The 23,299-nt window shown below is 40.8% G+C and overlaps 1 protein-coding gene across 1 annotated transcript; it reads right to left on the bottom strand.

The window, feature by feature from the left end:
• Positions 1 to 16,910: 16,910 nt before the first annotated feature.
• Positions 16,911 to 22,835, bottom strand: LOC119735863. Its single transcript, XM_038209802.1, has one exon. It carries the CDS (start codon positions 22,833 to 22,835, stop codon positions 16,911 to 16,913), a length of 5,925 nt encoding a protein of 1,974 aa, XP_038065730.1.
• Between the last annotated feature and the right edge of the window lie 464 nt (positions 22,836 to 23,299).

The raw sequence follows: 23,299 nt of genomic DNA, 5'->3' as shown, positions 1-23,299 counted from the left end.
CACCATCCTGCACCCTGCCTGCTGCCAACACCCCAGTAGCCGGTCAGCACCCCAATGAGCCAGCCCCCCCCCCCCTGCAATAATCGAGGACACAGCCATCGATGTGGTAACTCCCACGGAGGAGCAGGCAATGGGGGCCACCATTTCAGTGATGCCTCCGATGTAGAGGAGACCCTTGAGAAACTGGAGTCATCCCCTCCTAGACGTAGACGGCCCTCAACACGGGGAAAGCCAAAAGATTTAAGAGAAATCTTTCAGAGCCATGAGAGTTCTACCTCCGGCCTGGCATCCTCCGATGACATGACTGACGAGGATGAGCCGCAGGAAATTAAGCAGAAGTTTGTAATAGCTAAATTCTTAGATAAAAATGCCATTAACAGGGTAAGTATGAATAGCAGTGGTCAAGCCTGTAGGTTAACGAAGTTAGCCGAAGTACCTTGAATACTAGAATGTACTAGTTGAAGTACTACTGTATTCTAGAGATTTCAATTTTCCATGTAATCTTAGCATTGCCCAAAAATTTAAATTTGCTAGCGACAGCAAACGCTTAAGGAGACGCTGTGTGACGAAAATGCCCCTTAATCTCACATTTCTGAACTTTTTATCGCTGTAAAACTTACATTTATTCTTCTAAAGACACGACATTTTCGTCTAATAAATTCCTTTTGTCTTTTAGGCCTTATTGCCAAGTTATTTCAAGCATTTTCCTGCCGAAATTGTGTGTGTGCACTCACGTGTTTTTTTTTACGCATGTCAACTGTGCTATAAAAAACGTGGTGGTAAAATCCAACATGGGTGCCATTTGAGCGGCGGTTAAACCTTTTGTGATTGGCTTAAAGTTCTAAACAATATTTCTGGAAGACTGAGACTTCTAAAAAGTTATTCATATTTGTAGAAGGTTGAGATAAATATTTATCTAGCTTCTGTAGATGTAAAGTTGTCTGGTTTGAAGCAACTGTGGAAGTTAGGAAAGTTGTGATGACTTTTCTGAACGATTTAGTCTTGCAAGTTAGTGACTGGCTAATGAATATTCATATATGTGACATCACTACATTTTCTTCAATGAACTTAGGGTTTGTTTACATTCATTCACATCGTGTGAAAGTGAGCAATTTTGGGATTCTGTATAATTTATGCACGTTTCGTCACTGACACCACGAAGTAACACTCTACCATGTTAAACCATAATTTTGTTTTTCGATTTTCAGTTTTGTTTTATTTTTAAACAGTATTCATCAAGGCCTGCCATTGCACGAAATTTCAAAGCTTCAAGAGCTTTACTTTAATAATTACGGTAGGTATCCATGGCAACTTTTGCACAAAAGTGACAATTTTCTTTTTCACGAAGTAACACTCAAGTTCCATTTACTATTGCAATGCATGGCACGCACTCTGCTCATAAGTGAGCAAACGACCTAAATGCAATAGACTTACAACGAAGCATTAGCAACGAAACGGTCGTGCTGCTTCCGGAATCCACAATACGTCGCACCCCGAAGAAACTTTTGTGGGTTTGAAAAATTTTGTAAGCGGGCTTGCGAACTAACTAATTCGTTCGGAACTTTGCCTGCAGTGCATGCAAATACGTAAATGAAACGTTTGACGACGTTACCTCCATTGAAATCCAGCGGCGCTTTAGGGAAAAAGATTGACCGGCGGAGTCAAAAGGGAAGCCAAACGACCCCTTAAGGTCCACGTTCGCGGGGGGGGGGGGAATATTACCAAGAAAGGTCCAACTGGCATTGCCTTTTTGAAGGTTATCATGGACACTAAGCCTAAGGTTTCAGCAGGACAACTGCCCTATACATACTGGTGGGTTCCTAAAACAGCTCATGCGCGAAATCAACATTCATTGGTTTCGCACGCCCGCCGAATCAACCGACATGAATCCGATCGAATGTCTTTGGGCGGAACTAAAAGGTCATCTCAGGAAGAAGGAAAAACCATTAACAAAAAATAGACCAGCTCACGAGTGGCATACGAGAATTCTGGATTAACTTGGTCACTGAGGAGAAGTGCCGCAATTACATCGAACATCTTCAAAAAGTTCTCCATTGTTTCGAAGAAAGACAGAGAAAGACATAAAGCTTCTAAAGATATGACCTACGTAATTATAAAACCAAAAGGCTGCCCTAAAACAATGACCTACTAAACAAACCGCCTAAAACTCCCGTCAAACTGTAAGTTTCAAAATTTTGACTGTAAAAAAAGCAAACAAAATGCATCAAATACCTGATTAAAAACTTTCTGTAACAAGTTGTTTATAAACGGTTTTTTTGCTTGGATATGTGGCATAATGTTATAGCCGGGGAGCTTCTACACACCTGTCACTTTCCATCACATTTGGCAACTCAAGCATCTGGCCCTGTGTCAGTTTAACAAATCCCCAGGAAGTTTCATGCTGGGAATACGACTGAGGATAGAGTTGCATCATGAAGTTCACTTAAATGTATTTTGCAATGTGATTTTCAACAAATGGTAAACCCTTATTTCACTGCATTAACAATTACAACCACGTGAGTAATTGTATCATTTAAATTCAGACCTTATTGTACATTCGCACTTCTGACAATACTTTTCGTATACGAAATAATATTAACCCGTTTCAAAGTCAGTTAAGGCGGCGATGGTAAGCAGACCACTGTTTTACGTTCAAATGCAGGACGGTCACAATTTCTTTGGCCCTGCCGTCGACGCAAGTTTGGATTGCCAACATGCAAATGCGTTTCTGTAGTGCGAAGTACCATTGATCCGACGGCCCATTGGTCCGTAGGGTTAGGGTTAGTCAACCTGAACCAGTGGAACTACACAGTATTGTGTTTTATCGGACCAATGGGACTTGGGACTAATGGGACTTCGTGCCAATTGTACTTCGGACTATCGAGACTCAACCGCTGATCAGACCGCAATGCACATTGTCATCGAGTACCCAGTCAAAAAAACTGGACGGTGGCATCGTTCGTCTAGCCAGCTGTGACCTGATTGCGACACGGTGGCCGTCAGACATGGAATTTGCCATTTGGACTTTGAGGTTGAGTGACAAAACGTTGCCCGAAATGTACGTGCAAGTGCAAGTTCTTCTCAAATACCCGATGGAGTTCGGTAATGATACGTTTAGACAATGTTTCCGAAGGTACAAAGAGAATAAATACTTTTTGGTGAAGTAAAAACGTGAGCATTTTAGGAGAAATCAGTGGGGATTCCCTTCCTTATTGAAGGACGTGTTTCAGAACATTTTGCGCAAGTTTGAAACGAGCAGGCACAAATCTAAACTTGCGTTGCGCGAGATATCCAAATTGTGCTCGACAAATGTTATTACTTCAGTCTTGGCTTAAAATTTGGTTTCTGATATGAGAAGTACCCTCATGGGAAGCGACACTGCAGGACATCTACGCCAGCAGTTGATGGGGCATTAGGCACTCTGAGTGATGTGGCATCCTGCATCATCAATCGGCATATTAACAAGATTAGAATTATAATAATTTTCAAGTGGAAGTTATGTAGTATCCAAGAGTGAACTAGTGTTTGTTCAATATGATCCAAGCTTGATGTATGATCCCGCCCAATGGAGCGAGTGAGACAATTTGAACAAAAAAAGCAGAATATAAGAACTGGAAGTATAAATTTGTAAAGGACACCTCTGATACCTAAATTAAGGCATTTGTCAATATTACCACTGTGTTTGTAAACTTTCATATTCAACTTCTGGATTTATAGAAAAAACGCTGCTTCCTAAAAAGAATTGTAGGCCTTTGGTCTGCTTTCGATTACATCTAAGAAGACGTCACGTTACCTATGGCGACGTCATGATGACGATTTGGGCTTTTTAATACTTGTACAAACTGATCAATGATTGGAATTTGTTGAAATTGTTATCTTTTTACTCCCTTCAGTATTTGAACATTATTGGAATCCTTTGTGCACACAAAGAGAGTACGGGTACTTGCTTAACTTAAGAAATGTGAAAGCAATGTTTAGTCTAATCATAAATTGATTTTTGAGTGTTTGTGTTCAACGGGCCACATCTCTGGTTTGGCAAAAGCAAAATTTGGAATGGTTTGGGAATGGTTTGGAGTCCGGGCACATGACGTAGAACGTAATTCGAGCTCTTTTTCTTTAGGTTGGTAAATATCATGCTAATATACAAGTCCGTAAAGCACCATAGTACAGGTAGGCCCTATGGCGCGAGTTTCAAAACCCCCGCGCACCATGTTACATAAAAGAAACCTAGTTTGGCAGTTGATGTGATTACCAGTGATGGGGCTGGAGAGCCAAAATATCGGAGTACAAAAATGTCAGGAACACACGAGTCCACTGACTAGTGAGGAGAGTTTCGCTAGCTTTACACCCCGTAACCTTGGACGAATTGTATCCTTCCCTCAAAAAAAAGGAAGTCTCCAAAATCATAGAGATGGTTTTTGCAACGTCGCTGGTTTCCCAAATGTGGTCGGTGCCGTCGATCGGACGCACGTCAGGATTTAAGCTCCACATGATCAATATTTGTGTATGTAGCGGTACGCCATTAAGGAGGTCCGCTCAAATGATTAGATTTATTGACGCCAAGGTCAAGGCAAATAGACAGAATCAAAACACAAAGAGATGTCAAACAATGTTTTGTCTCATGAACTTGTTCACAAAATCAATTACAATAGTTCTGGATCTGAATCTAAACTCACAAAACAAGCGTTACAAAAATCAGAGTGTTACAAAAAACATAGAACTTATACAACTTCCAGCTCTATAAATTGTAATAACATTGCCAATGATAAATTATAATCACAAAGTTTGTATTTCTAATAGTTGCCCCGGTTCCTAACATTCCCGGGTTCATATTATTCTTGGTATTAATATTTTAATCAGGTTCCCCGAAGTTCCCCGAAGTTCCCCGAAGTGTACAGCTGTGTTGTGAACTAGGCCTAATTCACCCCAAAAATCACTCCTTTCGTAAACATGAAATATACTAACACAAAGCCCAGCAGTAGCAGAGAACGTGCATTGTGACATTACAATGTAAAGAAAATACAAATTTCGCTCATGTGAAACTGAAATGTTGGTTTTTAAGCACAAATCTATGCACACGACACTCGCACTTTGGTGTGCAGGCAGAAATGGGCTGATACTCGCGCGTTCACGGCACTGAGTGCGCGTTTGTATACATTTTTCTTGGCTGTGTGCCAATTGTACGGTGCCTCGTATAGACGTCTCCCTACATGTATGTGACCAGGAAAGGGTCGCAGTCCGAACATTAAATGATTTGTGACTGTCATATGAAGTTTACAAATTGTCATTTGCCGGCGTGGTTCGACACTCCACTCGTATATTTTCAACAAAAGTGCTGTACAGACATCATTTGAACATAGGCATGTGGACTGCTACCTCCTTGGTGACGATGGCTTTGATGTCCTTGACGTCCTGTAGCAGCAAAGGGACGGGTAGTACGTAAAATGGTTTGCCAAACACTGTGAACTACTTTCTTTAATAGAAGGGGCCCAGCTGGGTAATTGTCTGCAAAATGTTATACATTTTTCTTTGGGGGGGGGGGCATGCGTTTAACAAAATACAAAAGGAAAAAATTACATTTCAAAAGTCAAAATCTAAACTACAACCAGAAAATGTTGAGTTGTTTGGCATCATTGTATTTTGCCTTAGCTGCTGACAACTTGACAAGTACTTAGCACCGTTTTAAAAACTTGCAACTAACTACTGCACTGTGTTGGGGCTTCAAATCTTCAACATCATTGTACATGTACATACTTTGTAAGAATTTTACACTTATAAGGAACATAATTCAATTATAAATTCCAATCCGATTATTGTATACTCAGCAGTAAATAAAACTGGGTAAAAAGGCAGATTTGGGATCAGAGTAAATAATAGAAGTAAGTAAGCCCTTTCAACTAATGGGAAAATGAATCGAACTTGCTTGTAGCCAGTTTGTAGGGGCCTGTTTTGTCCCGAGGATTAATATTGCCATTCAGGATTCTTGTCTGTAAAAACAACAGAAAGACATCTTGGCTCGCTGTATAATTTAGGTTGATTGAGTAGTAAACAGCCAGCAGGCCAAGTATGCCCACCGCGCCTCAAGGGTTTCAGCATCTTGCCCGCCAATGCAATTATTAAGCTGTCACCAGCTTCAATAATCCCGTGCTGAGCCGTATTCTTGATTGCAACATCTGGATCCTCGCCACTCTGCAAAGATAAAACAATGAGGCATGAGTCAAAAGGGACAAGCGTTTCAGAAACTGCTGAGTCATGCTGAGTCAGCACTATTTTGTTACGCGATTTCTCGTGAATTATTGAGACAAACATGTTTTTCTGTCTTTTTTTCTACACGCTTGGATGGGAAACGGGCATAACCAATGAATTTTCTTTCAATTTCAATTCAATTTCAATTTCGATTTCAATTTATTGGTCCTTCCAGGAAATTTGTTTAGTCACATGCAATACATAATAGATAATTCATTAATATAATCCAGAAAATTTAAATAAGCAAATAACTAAAATAATACTTACGACTACTTATGAAAATAGATATTTAAGCATATCAGTCAAAATGACATATCCGGAAAACAGTATCAAAATGAAAACCTGACTGCATTGGAAATGAGAATAATGATAAGATACGTGTAGTTAAAGATGTTTGTTGCATCAATGCTGATCATTGAGGAGACGTATGGAAAATGGTACAAATGAATTGAGATACCGGTTTGTTCTTGCCGGCGTGGGATCCCTTACCGCCCAGTTCCCAGACGGTCTGGGCTAAGCCCCGCCCGCTCCAAAGTGGGCGAGCTCGGATTAAGAGAACGAAGTACAAGTCTGACTGGTGGGCCCTCTCCTGAACCTAACAAAAGAAGCAATTTGCAAGGCGATAATCCGCACTGCCGGGTAACAAAGACCCGGCAAATCAAAGGGCGCGCCGCCGGTAATCCGTCCCGCAGACTGCTATTGTTGGTCACCCATTGCCCTCGCAGGCCCTATTGAAAAGCTTGAATGATCAGTGAATATGGGTTTCAATTAGTTACGCGTTACGTTTTTTCCCCTTAAATGTATACAAATGTATATGGACTTGCACGGATGCATATGGACTTGCATTGATACCAATTGGGAGCTACAGAGTGGGTCATTCCCACCCGCTTCTCGAGCGTCACGCTTGAATAAAAGAGTGCCCAGTATTCATACCGATCGGGGCTACCAAGTGGGCCACTTCATACCGATCGGGGCCCAAGCCCGCCCGCTTCTATTCTCAAACAAGTAACTTGTATTCTATGAAGATAGAAAAGAATAAAATTCCACACCAACCCAACCTGAGTTGGGCGCTGTAATCCTCGAACAATAACCGCTAATCCGTTGATAGCAGCTATTGTTGTGACCCAGAGGGCCACTCCAGCAGTCAACCGAGCGTCACGTTTGAGTAACCGGGCGGGTACAGTGTTCGAAGCGGGCAGCAGCTTACTGGGCGGGCCGAGCTCGCCCGGTTCTCGAACGGTCCCATTCCGGATCTCATTCCTGACTGAAATCTCCTACCACTACTTAGCATTTTGAAATATGGGTTGAGTTAGTTCCCTCTCCCTGCAGACTTCATCTAAATTTATTCCCATTTCCAGAATCTTTGATGCTTGTTTCACAACCCTTTTCAGTTTGTCTTTGTCCTTTTTCATTGCTCCATTATACCAAACTACACAGTCGTGAATGATGACACTTTCTATGACCGAGGTGTAAAACAGACTCATAATGACCCGAAAAGAACGTAGCTTACGTAGGAAATATAGCCTCTGATTTCCCTTTGCTGTGAGAGCTCTGGAATGTTCACTCCAATCTAGCTTGCTGTCAATGATTGTTCCCAAGTATTTGTAACTTTGTACAATCTCAATGTTAACCCCTGCGATATAAACTGAATCAGGTTAAGGGATTATTTGCCTTCTTGCGCCTCAAGTCAAACACCATTTGTTTAGTTTTGTTAGGGTTAAGTTCAAGATAATTGTCAATGCACCGAAGCCCTGTATGGATTGTCTATAATCATCTTCATTTTCAATACATTATTGAAAAAAACTTAATAATGCCTGCCAGCTGATGTCAGGCCTTTACACCTGCACGACTTATACTGCACATATGTAGAATACAGATGTATGTAGACCGACACAAAGTTAGTTGGGAATTCAAGCTCTGATCCAAAAATGACGTCCTGGCAATGTTTAAAGACCCTCCACTATCATAACAGGAATAGGTCTGGCAAAAACCTTGCCACACAAATAAAAATCAACTGATTTAGTTACAAAAAATGCTGAATCTGCATTTTTTTTAATGCAATTATTCTGTTTCAAGCTTCGATGAAAAAAAACCCAAACATTTCTAAGTCATTTTTTTCTCCGTTAACCTTAGTTTCCGTATACAGGCATGCCTGTAAAATGCAGCGAAGGTGATTTCTTGTTTATTTATTATGAGGTGTCGAGGGACAAGCTGGTTAAAAGTTGGAGGGGGTGGGGCATTCTTTCGGTAAACATCTGTGTGATTTGTTTTCGTTTTTTTGAAAAAACACTCATTTTTTTGGTGTTTCACAGAACTTTAAAACGGTGGGTGTGTTAAAAATACCAAAACCTGAAAAGTGCTTAAGTGATTTGAATGATTTTAAACGAAAAGAAAGCATGTAAATTTTGCTTTTGTGTCCTAGATTTTGGAGGTGATACATGCTGAACTTTACTGAAACAATGTTCCCGACATTTGGGTTTCTTTCTTTTTTATTTACTCGCCCAGTATTTATTCAAATATGACTATGTGTCTTACTACCTGCAAACCAAAGACAACGGCACACCAATCATAACTGTTTATGCAACTATTTAATACAAAGCAAAGCAAACTAAACTAAACCAAAAACATGTGGAAAATACAATATGTTTTGGAACAGTTTTACCATGCAATGGAATCATAGTGCGAGTGAGATTGTTTTGAGCAAGATACAAATTTTGGAAATAAGGTGCAGATGGTTCCAACATGTTTTGTTAATGCTGTTGAAAACCAAGCAGTCGCAGTATATTAAGACCTGTGTTAAACTGAAAGTGAGATATTCATGTTGTCGTACATTGTTTTGTTTTAAACTATTATTTTTTTATCTCAGAAACAATGATGCAGTTTGGAAAATATTTCATTTGATAATAAATTGTCGTGTGTTCTACAATTTGTTTGAATTGCCCTTTGATCAGCCCAGACTGGAGTTTGGCACAATGAAGCAGAAGTGTCGTCGTACTTCTATGTCATCATTTAGCGACATTGCTCGCTTGAACAAATCTTCAAAACACTTTTTAATATCTGTTAAAAAATACAACCGCTGTTTTACCGAGGTGCATGACCGAGGTTGTTTAAACACGGCTGTTTCAGTGACAGGCACTGTATCAAGGTGGTTGTGTAAATAACGGGGTTGTTTAAAGACATCTGTTTAAATAAAAGGAAGAGTTTGTTTAAATGTAATCATTTAGATGACATCAATTGCTTAGTTGTGGTTGTTTAAAGGAATTTTATTGCATTTTAGGGGTACCAACATTCAAAGTTACAACAATTTATAATGTTCTTTCATATTTTTCACTGACTATTGACACTCGATAGTAAACATTTTATATCCAACATACTACGACGATTACCTCGGATTCTGTGAGCTTTGCCCTTTGACGTGCCCTACTGAGAGAGCTCCTCAAGGCCGAAACAGACAACAATCCAGGTCCTGAAAATAGAGCAAATCGCCATACTGTTCACGAAACTTTATATTGTCGCAATATAATATTTAAGGAGCAAGACAAAGTCGCTTGATACCGAGTTATGTTATGAAAACAAGAGGATCATAAAAAAAAATTAAGGTTTTAGCTTTTGCCTGGGCGGTGCTCCTGTTTAACACCTATATATTTGCGATTACCAAAAAAATCCGACTCCTATGAAAATCGGACTCCGTTTCCCTATTATTGGTAACCTTTCGCCCAGGCCATCGTGGCTTAGAGCGGCGGAGTTGCGAAGACCCGAAGCGACTGGAGCAAAGATTAAGTCAGCATCATAGTGCACGAGTGGCAAAGCCACGAGCTTTGCCACTCGCATGTGCGGTCTCCATCTCCAGTCGCTTCGCGATTTCGCTGCTTTGAATTCGGGCAAGTTAAGCCACGATGGCCTTGGTAAAAGGCTATATTATTGGTTAATCCCTCGCACGTTAAAAGGTCACTTTCCTATATATGATCCTAAAAAAATATCGTTATTGTATGCGCTACACTGGCATTGAACTAAGTACAATACTGAAAGACGTGACACCAGATAGGGACACACGACGTCTTAAAGATGTCGTTTTACGGTCGCTATCTAGTCGTGTGTACTAGCAAACAAAAAACAGATTTCTTTCTTCCTAACCGAAGACGCCGTATACCCACTGGAGTGGTGACCACAAATTGACGTCCACTTAGGTCAGATCTGCGACGCGAGACTGACGTCACAGTGATGACGAAAAAACTAGGACAGTACATCTTGAAATGTTCTATTCTATGCTTTCGAGGAAGATGTAGCGTAATAATATAATTGTGCCAAACTACATTTAGCCTGGATAAATTAAATTTTGAAAAGCCCGAGCAACCAAACAAGTCAGAAGACAAAGTGTACAAAATAATATTCTGCCGCTGGGGATAAACAGTTTATACAAACTTTTAATACGGAATTTAATGGTGAAAGTCATTCATTCCATCTATGCATCTAACTGTTGTTTGTGGTGTCTATGCCTGTGTGTTGATGCAGCGATCCCTCATGGCCTGTCCTAGTACCGTGACATACCTTTCTCCTCTGTAATGGAGTCGCCATCTGGGCCTTCTCTCCTAATATCCTCCTCGGGCATGACGTCAACTAAACACAATTTTAAAAAGTTGTCATCAGGGTTAAGGCTATTCTATTCAATGAAGAGTAATTACCTCAAAAGTATCCTTCAGTTATAAATATCAATGTTAAAAAGGGGGTTCTAAGGTCAAAGTGCTGCACTCAATTTACAAGAGATAGAGTCCTCGGCTATCAAGAAGTCCAATTCCACTCCGTTTTGATTGAATATAGAGTGTCAGGAATGAACTAAAATTCCACTGTTTAAAAATGAACAGACCAATTATTTGAAATATGACATTGGTGTTTTGGATGATTCGCAGGGTATCAAAATGTAGTGGCATTTAACACTATTTAATGTGAGGTGAGATTTGTATAATTTTTTTTTCATCTTTCATAAGTACTCTAGTATTGGAAACAGAGATTTGCGCAACACTGAATTTGACCTTATATGTAACGTCAGTTATCGTGAACACACTACTCCCTTATTTGCTGCCCTCGAGATTTTACGATTTAATGACCTTTATTACCTAACCTTAGGTAAATTCGTGTATAAATATTCAAATAGTTTACTCCAATGTTGTTTCAACATTTTCTTTACTTTCACATCGAATATTCATTCCTACAGTACTAGAAGCGTTCTAAAGCAAAACCTTTACGTTTATTCCAGTAGAACTTCAATGTTGAAAAACGGCCTTGTCCACCGGTGCATTGACCTTTGGAATAGGCTGAGTGACTCAGTTAAATCATCGTTAACTACATTCACCATAATCTACATTCACCAAAAGAATGAAAACTCAATTGCTTAACTCTTATAATGTCTAATGAATAATTATTTTACTCATGTTTGTTATGTTCCTGTTTTGTCCCTGCGTTTTTGTTTCTATTCGTAACTTGCATGGTAAGAGTAGGTATTTGTCTACAAGTTGGGGAACAACAGCTATGCTTCACCCTACACCTAACGTTGTTCCAGTATGTATATTGTTGATTTATGATAAATGCTGGTTTGAAGTCAATTTATATCCAACATAATACATGTGATTATAACATCAGTTTTGTTTATTAATGAACGACGTTGAATAAATGTCTAGCAAATTGAATTTATTTTGATTTTTTTTTCTCACACATTTTAATTTTAACATAGTGGCAATTAAAAAAGAAAACATCTATAAAATGTTTTAGGTTTTTTTTTTAATTTTAGAATATTTAATATAATTGTATTATGAGGAATATTTGTGTCTTTTAATTGACAGAACAGTTTTGTGGAAAAACTGGGTGGAATACTGCTCTTCATTATTATTTTTTTTAATATCACTACAGCGAATTGTTTTACTAGCTGATCCTCCAGAATTTTTAGTTACTCCCTGCAGTTGTAAAGAACAGAGCCTAAGACCTATTTGAGAGCACTAAATAAAACACATTTATATTGACACAGTTCCATGTTAGGCTTCAGTGCGCAGCACGTACATGGTAAATATAGCGCTAGCCGACTTAATGAGATATAAACAGTGAAGGTGACCGTCCAGGATGTTTTAAAAGACAGGTTTTTGACTTCATTAGGCCCTTTGCATTGATAAAATTGTTTTAAGTTTTTTGTAAGAATCAAATGATATTGCAAGTACCATGTTGTGTTAATGTTATAGCTTTACCCTAAATTACACCAATGACATTTTACACAATATTACTTCGATAAAACGGATGTATCAATTTGTATTTTTAGGGAAGTTCCGAAACAGATTAAGGACGTTACGTTTTCACTCCGATGACAAAAATATACTTAATCATTCAATATTCTTTTTTCTTTTTAAAACAAAATTAGCATGAAACAAAAACTCACTTATGCTGACATTTTGCATGTAAAATCAAGATTGATCACAGGACTACCAAAATCCTAGTTTTGTTTTGCTCAAAGGCATCATTTTACCCCAAAAATCATGTCACTGGAAAACGTCTCAAACAAAAACAAGTTCTTTTGGTCACCATTTTTATACCATTATGAGATTGTAGTTTTGAAGATTTCATAACAAGAATTATCCACTTTCCAGCTATGTCCACAATAGCGTAGACATGTTTGCCCGTCACTAGCATAGCGAATCTTGCAAGGAAGAGTGTACATTACATTGATGACTTGAACATATCAAATTTAAAATGTTAGCGGGATCTTGCAATAAAAATGGACCTACACCTAAAAAGTAGCTAAATTAATTTAATTTAATCCTCACACAGACTTGGTTGTTTCACAATTAAATTCAGACTTTTATAACAATAGTTATGAATGTTTTACAAGAAATTAACTAAAGTACAAGTTTATCACAGCAAAAAAAGTGTTTTGTAAAAAAAGAACATATCAATCACGATGATTAGCCGATACTAGAGCGAGCAAATTGAAAGAGCAAAATAATAATTAAAAGCTTCATAATGTGACGTCACGCCCTTAGCGTGGAGCGGTGCTCGAAAGAGGGCGCCCTCTCCACAGGCGTGGCGCGGACGGCACGTACCGGAAAGTCCCTGAGGGTTGCAGACCAGTAAATAGGCCCCAAATTGCCTACGCCAGCCAAATCACGATTTGCATGCCCTCAAAATCTTCAGTATTTGAGAGTATTGTGGGCCATGAACTTGAGGGTTTGTAAAAAATATGGGTGGAAGCCGTGCACAGGACTGGGAGCTTGCAGTTGTGTGTAATTTGGACCCTAAAAGCGCTCTATTTTGCAATGGAGTGTAGCCATCGTTTTTCAAAATGGCGATGGGCTTCAGGACTATTTTTAGGGGTGATCATCTTCGGATGGAAATTTCTCCTAAAAGTCATCAGTTGACCCCCCGAAAATTGAAAAGAAAATGAAAGGTGATAAAATAAGCTTTAATTTGATGTGTGTCTCGAACACCTTGGAGAGTTGTAAGTATTTTTCCCGAATTTCTGAAGTGGGAGCAATTACCATTGGGGTCTATGGAAGTTTATTTACTGGTCTGCTACCTATAGTTTCAAAATGGCGGCGTCCGTGTTGTGATGAAAGTGGGATTGAAAAGGGGCAATTGCTGTCTAAAATTGTTGATTACAAAATGAAATAAACACCAAAAAACTTTTAAAGACAATTTCTTGACAAATTTTTCTGAAGTTCTTATTTTTGGCTGTGTTTTATTGAAAAACAATTCATGCAACATATCATTCGTGTGGATTGTTATGTAAACACAAGAGTAAACACTGCTCCATTCACCATAGTCTTAAGGTGCTTCGAATAGTTTCTTTTCGTTGGTTAAATTTTCCTTTTCTGGCTAAAACAGGTCTCTGTAATTTCATTAATATTAATTAATTAAAGTATTTTCGCCCTTTGCTGAAAAACCGCTGGGCATTACTGTCATATTTAAAGTAAATACGAGGCTGGGAGAGGCATTGCAGTACTAGGGTAGGGATGGAAACTTACAGCCAATGGCATGAATGAATAGACCGGTAAGCAATTCTTAATGTCAAAATGGAGGCCAACGATACGAAACAATGGTATGGAAGGATAAAATATGCAATTTCTAGAAGAGTCAAAACAAACAGGAGTGGATGTTTAGTGTGGGCGGGGTCCACGAAGACTGGTTCCAGAAAAACAAAATATGGGCAAATTTCATGCCGAATGCCTGGCTCGAAGAGACGCACAATGAAAAGTGTGCATCGAGTGGCTTACATCGCACATACCGAGAATTTCAATTTGCCCCGGGAGTACGATGTAAGTCACTTGTGCCACAATTCATTGTGTGTCCTCTTCGAGCACCTTTCCCTGGAGCCAAGGCTGATCAACAACCAGCGTAAAGTTTGCCGAAGGCAAAAGAAATGTCAAGGCCATGGAACATACAAAAGTTGTGTCGTGTGAAAAAACTAGTGGACTGTAAGTATGGCACTAAATTACATTACTACTGTACTAGCCTTCCACAAAGTTAAATTAAATTAAATTACTTGCTAGGAAACTGCTTGCAATAATTATGGTAGAGTCTAACATTGTGACTTCCATTCACTCCTTGGAATTTGAAACCGTGCTTCGGATTCATTTGGCCCTTCTTATACATATTTTGGGTAGAATAATAGAAATGAAACCTCTTAGATCTACACTGTGCTCGGCTTTTTCTGTAGGCTACCCCCTTTTTTCCTTCAGCATCACTGTAAAAAATATATGTTATTTTACAGAGAAAATTTAACAGATCTGCACTGTATTTATTTTTAACAGATTGTTTGATGTTAAAATCACAATTTCCTGCACAATTTCCGTGTTTTAACGGCATTTTGCATTTTTACAGCGCAATTTGTAAAAATAGTAATAAATTGTAAACAAAAATGTTAAAATACGTGCATTGAAATTTAATTAACAGAAAATGCGTTGTTTTATTCATATATTCTTTTTACCTGTAAAAAAAAGGCCATTTCTCTTAGACATTTTAACAGATTTACACTGCAATTTATTTTAACGGTACTTTTGATGTTAAAATTACATCTTTCCGAAAACAATGATGTGTTTTGACAGAATTGTGTAAATTTACAAGTGTAATTTGTAAAATAGTAATACATACACTGTAGAAAAATATGTTTTTTTAAATAAGATTTTTCGTTGTCAATTGGTTTTACGTTGATCATGTATTTAAACGTTTTTCTGTCGATTTAATGTGATTCTACATTACTTCGTTTTTTCACCCATTTTTTTTGTAATTTAACCAACGTCACTGTATTTGTACAAGTGATGTTGCAAATTCCTTGTGCTTTTACAATAGCTGAGAGGTAAATGTACATGCATTTGTTATTTCACAACGCAAGCTGTAAAACTGCGACAGGATACATACACGTTTGTAATTTTATATCCTTTCAGCTAAAACAAGGGAATACAGATGTAATGAATAAAAAACCACCGTAATTATCGATTGTTTTTTTAATTGACGACTTGTTTTTTTCGTTTCAAAGTAGGCCTACAGGTTTGTGTTATGTCTGTAAAATCATAACAGAAACGGTGTAATAAAACTGGGCAACGATCTTTTTAAAGATAAAGGTGTTTGTACAAAATACACGTGTAGCGGCAGCACTAAATCAATTTCGAGGTGCAGTCTTTTAGGTGTTCGTAGTGCTACTACTAGGGGTTTCGCAGGGGGTCACAGGTCACATCTAGGTCACAGGTCACATCTAGGTCACAGGTCACATCTAGGTTAAAGGTCGGTAACTAAGGAGTAAACAAGGGTCTCTACAGAAGCCGTTGATTATAACATCTCGCATTTATTCCATGAAAATGATTCGCAAGTCTTCCATGAAATGGTTCGCAGTGGCTTGTGAAATAATCCGCAGTGGCTTTGTGAAAACTGTGAATATATAAACAAAGTAAATGTCCTTAAGTTCACAGAGTATTACATGAATTATAAAAGCATCGTACATAAATCATCACTTAATCCAAATTCCTAAATTCAATGGTTAAACATATACGAAAATCACACTCAATTTTGAGCTACAGAATGTCAAAACTGATCGCAGAATTATCTTATAAAATGAATCAAATATATGGTTTACACTTCTTTCTCAAGAATTATAAGAGTCTCTAAATTACCTCCTTGCATCCTTTCCCTCTTATTTCAGTTTCTTGGGTCTCAAAAGAGACAAAACCTCAAACGATTCTCAGAAAATATCTTCCAAAGATGTCTGACATGAAGGGATTTTACATGTGCTAATGTGTGTTTGTTCGTGGCTCAGTTGTGTTCTCCAAAGTCATCTGACAGAGGGCGCTATACACAAATGCAAACTTGTGAATTCATTAACATGGCTCCCCAAATTAGTGTAACTAATTTACAATCAGAAGTTATAGTAATCTAGACTCGTATTGATCAACATTGTGAACATGCACTGATTAGACTAAAATGCAAAAATTACATGGTAACTGCTCCTTTAAGTTGTCTGAGCACATTGTATAAACATACAATAAATCATCTTTGAAGCATCTCACTGGTAATCATTTACCTTCGAACAAGATAAACTATCAAATTTCTAAACTCAAGTACTTTAAACAACAATAAACTAACAGGTTATCTAAGCATACAACTACTAAACACAACATGTATGTTGAAGCTTCTCAGGGCTCCTCGTCGGGGATTCCCCTGGTCTCCAAGTCCTCCACAAGTAAGACTAGCTTCTGAATGGGACGCTCCAGGAACTTCTCAGAATGGACTCGCTTTCCCTTGTCGTCCAAGTGGGGGTCACCAATAGCGAGTTTGACCCTCCTTACATGATTGTCCTCGCCTGGGAACACCTGAGCAATCCGAGCAAGCAACCATTGATTGCGAGGAAGATTCTCGTCTTTGATGATGACAATGTCCCCAATGTGAAGGTCATCCTGTGGTCGTATCCACTTTTGACGCAGTTGGAGGTTTTGAATAAACTCCTTCCTCCATCGTGACCAAAACTCATTCGTTAAGTATTGAACTCGACGCCATCGTTTGCGGGAGTATATGTCAGTACGCTGGAACCTTCCAGGCGGTGGCAAGATGATAGTGGATTTCATCGTCAACAGGTGATTTGGGGTAAGTGGCGCAAGCGAAGTTGGGTCATTCAAGTTGTCCACTGTAAGAGGTCTACTGTTAACAATTGCAGCTGCTTCACACATCAGTGTTCTCAAAGACTCGTCATCAAGCTGAGAGCCTGCCTGATGCATCAGTGGCCCCAGAACTCTACGCACCGAACGTATCTGTCGTTCCCATGCTCCTCCTGTATGGCTGGCTGATGGAGCATTCATCTTGACTTCATAGTGGCTGTAATCGCATCCCTCCTTCAGGAGAAACTGCCTCGCAGAGCTATGGTCCATTTCAGCGACAGCTTCTTTGAGCTCGGACTCTGCCCCAATGAAGTTCGTGCCTCTATCAGATCTCAGCTGTCGTATGGGCCCACGAATGGAAATGAATCTCCGTACAGCATTGATGAAGGAGTCTGAGCTGAGACTTGCTGCTGTTTCGATGTGAATGGCACGTGTTGCCATGCACGTGAAGAGAACTCCGTATCTCTTTAATTCCTTTCTTCCTTCTTTGATGTACCAAGGACCAAAGAAGTCCACGCCACAGTTGGTAAATGGTGGTGCCGGTTCGAGACGGTCTTCCGGCAGGTCCGCCATTTTCTGCTCTTGAACTTGGCCGAAGAGCTTCCTGCATCGTACGCATTTGGATATGTAGTAGGAAACAGCCGAGCTACAGCCAATAATCCAAAAGCCATTCATTCGGATTTGATTCACGGTCATGCCCCGACCCTGATGTTGGGTTTGCTGATGGCAATGTCGAATGATCAATTCGGTGATGTGGTGCTTTCTGGGCAAGACAGCTGGGTGTTTGAAGTTAGAAGGAAACCCAGCCCTTCTAATGCGGCCTCCAACTCGCAGAATGTTGTCAGCATCCAGAAATGGGTCCAATTTGTAGAGACAACTCTTAGTCTTCATGACTTTGTTACGCTCTCGAACCTTGGATCTACTAGGGTTGTCGCTGTTGACCTTGAAAGATTGCAGGATTTTGATTTCCTCTGCAAAGGCTTCTTTCTGCACCAGTCTCAGGATTTCTAGTTCCGCTTTGCACATGTCCTCTACCATCACAGGTTTGTAAAGAGGAATCGCATCTTTTCGTAGAGCCTGGATCGAATTTGGCTGTGGTTTCTTTATGGAACGCTTCATCAGGAGAGACTTGAACTTCAGACAAGTCGCTATAGCTCTCTTGGCTTGATGCCATTCAGAGAAGCGCTCAAGACGTTCAAGCTCGAATGTCTGCTTCGCAGTCTGTGTAGCAAGGCTCTTGACCTTCTTCACCTCCGGATCCTCTGGAGAAATGGTTGGACTGCTGGCTTCGAGTGTGATAGGAACCTGCTCTTCCCACAGAAAGTTAGGTCCAACAAGCCACCTTGATTTGTTCATCAATTCCTCAACTCCAAGACCCCTTGATCCGTCATCTGCCGGATTAACATCTGTAGCAACATGTCGCCACTGGGAAGGCTTGGTGTGGTCTCTGATACGCTGTACCCGATTCGCAACAAAAACATGGAATCTCCGTGCATCATTGGCAATGTAGCCCAACACTACTCTACTGTCGGTCCAGAAGACCTCATAGACATTCTCATACTCGAGCTCCTTCTGTAACAGAGCACTGACACGGACCGACACCACCGCAGCTGTTAGCTCAAGGCGTGGCACAGAAACTGGCTTCAGAGGACAAACTCTGCATTTCCCCATGATGAGGCTGCAGTGTACTCTTCGCTGGTCATCGGTGAGTCTCAGGTATGAACATTGGGCATAGCCAGTGGTACTCGCATCAGAGAAATGATGAATCTCTACTGATTCAACACGACCAAAATTCTCCGGAAGAAAGCATCGTCGCATCTTGAAGTTCTCTAAAAGAGCCAAATCACTCCTCCACCGTTCCCAAGTTGGCCGTAAGGATTCAGGAAGTGGATCATCCCACTCTGCCTGATTTCTGCACAGCTCCTGTAATATCTGCTTACCAACCAACAGAACAGGACTCACAAATCCAAGAGGATCATATACCGAACTGATCGTGGAAAGGATTCCTCGTCTTGTGAGTGGTTGGTCCTTCAGAATGATTCGAAACTGGAATGTGTCCGACTCGATACACCAGTGGACGCCAAGTGCTCGCTCGATGGGGAGAGAGTCGTGACGCAAGTCAAGATCCTTGATTCCTTTGGCACGATCCTGTGGCGAAACTGCTTCCATCACTTCTCGTGAATTGGAGACAAACTTATGCAATCGCAAACCACCTCTGCCACAGAGATCCTTGGTCTTCGTTATCAACTCAATGGCTTCTTCGCTGGTGGAAACAGATCTCAGACCGTCATCCACATAGAAGTCATTTCGCACAAAGTTCGCAGCTGCAGAACCACATTCTTCTTCGTAGCTGTTCGCAATTTGTTTGAGACCAAAGTTCGCACACCCAGGGGATGATGCCGCACCAAACAGATGGACATTCATCTGGAACTCCTTTGGTTCAGCTTCAGGGTCTCCCTTTTCCCACCACAAGAATCGAAGGAACTTCCGGTGGTCTGGAATCACATAGAACTGGTAAAACATTTGCTCTATATCGCACATAAAGGCGATCGGTTGTTGTCGGAACCTACACAGGACACCCACAAGTGTGTTGGTCAGGTCAGGACCCTGTAGGAGATAGTCATTCAATGACTTTCCTTCAAACTTGGCACTGCAGTCAAAGACCACTCTGATTTTCTCAGGTTTTTTCGGATGGTAGACACCATGATGGGGTATGTACCATACACAGTCATCAGAGACATGAAGCTCGGAATCAGGAACCTTCTGTGCATAGCCACTCTTGATGATGTTATTCATGAAGGCATTGTACTCGCTGTGATACTGCGGGTTCTTCTTGAACCGGCCCTTTAGCTGCTTGAGACGCTGAAGAGCTTGAATCTTGTTGTTTGGAAGTTTGGGTTCTGCTTCCTTGAAGGGTAACGGCATGACAAAGTGACTGTCGCATCTTTGATGAATACCCTCTTCCATCTTGGTCAAGAACTTACGGTCGTCTTGAGACAGTGCAATCTCGTCCGACTTTCGCTCGGAGAAGTCTAGTTCCATCATTTGTGCAACTTCGTAGGGACTGACCATCTCCTTTACACGACTTCTGAAGGAGAATTGAATGTTGTCAACATTCTCTTCTGTACATCCTTTCGGGCTTTCACCAACTGTCAAAAACGATGGTACTTCATGGATCAGAATTCTGTGACTCACACCGATGGGATCACAGTCGTCGACTTCGCACTGGTTTGGGTCTACAATACCGACGATGCCCCAGCCAAGGACGGTCCTTTGACCATATGGTCCATTGTTGACAGGAGGAACGACATCACGAGGTGCCAAGGCACGCGGACAATTATAGCCGATGAGAATGCCTACTTCGCAGTCAGTCGAAGGCATCAACAAATCAGCAAGCTTCTCCAAGTGTGGCCACTTCCTGGCCATCTCTGAGGTCGGGATATGAGAACGGTTGGCTGGCATTATTTCCCTTGAGTATGCAGCTGGTAGCGAAATCTTTAGATGGCTGTCGAACCCACGCACTATCAGCCCATCTATCTTTCTGCTTGCTACCTTCTGATCCTCCGCAAACATGGTGGACAGCAGTAAATTGACCTTGGTACCCTGTAGATCCAATGCCTCGCAAGTGCTGTCCAAAATGAATGTCGTATCTGACTGAGTATCCAAGAGCGCATAGACCAGCCTCTCTTTCTCCGGTTTATCACGATGTGAGACCCATACTGGGACGATCATCGAACTTTTACAGCAGTTGCTCGTTCCACTAAGATGACTAACACCTGTGTGGGAGCTGACAGATGTTTGCTGCTTCTCAGAATTCTGCTGAGGATGTTTTCCACCTTCTGTGGGTTTCTCTGTCTTTCTTATGTCTCCATGAAGAGCTGTCGGATGAGACTTTGCACAGGTTTTGCACGTGGCTCTCCGTTTGCAGTGCTTTGACATATGCCCTTGGCTAAGACATCCGAAACAAAGCCCCTTTTTCATCGCAAAAGTCTTGCGCTCTTCCAATGGCTGTTTCAGAAATTCCCAGCAATCGCCCAAGTTGTGATTCTTGCTACAGAGAAGGCAGGACCTTGGATTCTGGATCCCCCTTCCTGTGTTGCTGTTCTTTGTTGCCTCATTCGCACTGGTTGAGAAGGAACTCCCTCCTGGGGTTCTTTTCCTTTCACCTTTGTCGTTTTGTCTGTCTTGTCCCCTGAGTCCTTGTATCGAAGTCACAGGGTCGCATGCAATCTTGGCCTCCAGTTGCATGAACTTTACAAAGTCGCTGAATGGAGGATACTTCTTCTGTTTTTCTTTGAACTCCACAGCCTTTCTAGCCCATTTGTTGATCAACCAGTCAGGGAGCTTGACAAGTACTTTTCTGTTCTCTCTTTCGTCATCGAGTACCTGGAGGCTACCAATTGTCTCCATAGCCACCTGGCACTGACCGAGGAAGTCAGCAAGATTTCGCATCCCAGTTCCATCACGAGGAGAGATCTTGGGCCATGATTCCAGCTTGTTGCGGAAAGCGTTGGCAACAACAAAGGGATCTCCAAATCTCTTCTCAAGAAGCTCCTTTGCCTTGTCAAATGCATCGTCAGTTGAGAGGAAGAAGTAGCCCTCTATGGACTCCTTCACAGTTCCACCCAGGTACTTTTGTAGGTAGTGGAGTCTCTCTGAGCGTGGGATGCCCCTCTGTTCGATGAGTATTTCGAAGGCACGCTTCCATCTTGGATACTTAAGGGGGTCGCCAGTAAATACACCAGGCTCTGGCGTCGGTAGACGACTCAGGTTTATCTGCTCTGCAAACGTCTTTGTGAGATCTTGCAGCGTAGTCTGTGGACTGGGCGTTCTCAACTCGTTTTTGATCTGCTGCTGTGATGTACTAGAGTCTTGGTCTGGCTGTGGAATTTCCGGTGTTCCTACTGGTGAGACTGACTTTACTGCAGACTCATCCGCTCCATGAGTAGCGTTCGGGGTAGGCAGGGATTTGATGTATTCTTCTACTAGTGAAGTTTTGCTGTCTGTTTCCTTAACAGCATCAATCACAATTTCAGCATATTCTTCTCGTTCTGCTTGCTCGATGGCCTTTAACCTTGCTTCGGTTTCATGCAGGTCTGTCAAAGTTTGGATTTTCTTGAGTTCAGCTTGTTGCCGTTCGACCTCTGCTCTCTGTTTTCCTTCAACATCTGCAAACTCAAGCCTCGCTTTCAAGGCAGCTGCCTCGGCAGCAAGCGTTGCCTTGACCGAAACTCCTGAAAATCTTGAAGATTGCCTTGAAGATCTGGTGGCTCTTGAACGTCCGCTGAGGCGTTCTTCTTTGCTCAAGATATGATCTCTAATTTGCTGAAGAAGCTGTGGGTTGCAGAGTATTGATGTCAGTTCACTAGAGGGGGGTTGCGCATCTGGAGTTTCCGGAATTTCTGGTGTAGGAACAAGAAAGGGTGTAGGCGAAGACTGCTGTCGTTCTTCTGTTGAGTCAGCCATGGCGTACAGAACACATGTAGACTTACATGTATATCAAGTTTCAAAACTTAATCAACAAATAGTTAATACTATCTAGTATGCAACTCTTTGCTCAAATTCAATGGGTGTAAAATCAACAAAAGGTACAATTATAAACACAAATAAGTTTGTGCAATCCACTTGTATCACCAAATCCAACTTACATGTAAAACAATTGCATATACACCATGTATGTTCAATGGTACACACCTATGTACATGTACATGTAACTAGCACTACACATGTACATGCAATACTTGTAGTAAAATACACTTCGCACGTGAACGGAAAATGGCAAACAATGTGATTGATCTCAATACCACTATAATTCAGTGTACATGTATCGCATACAGTATATTTATATTCTGGAACAAATTCTGAATTGTTATCAACAAAGCTCAAATCAAATAACAATTTGCATCAAATCACAAATGCAAATTACAATT

The sequence above is a fragment of the Patiria miniata genome, unplaced genomic scaffold, assembly GCF_015706575.1.
Source record: "Patiria miniata isolate m_02_andy unplaced genomic scaffold, ASM1570657v1 HiC_scaffold_29, whole genome shotgun sequence".
Lineage (NCBI taxonomy): Eukaryota > Metazoa > Echinodermata > Asteroidea > Valvatida > Asterinidae > Patiria > Patiria miniata.
Note: the sequence above shows the minus strand (reverse complement) of the source record. Positions and strands in the feature narration are given on the sequence as shown.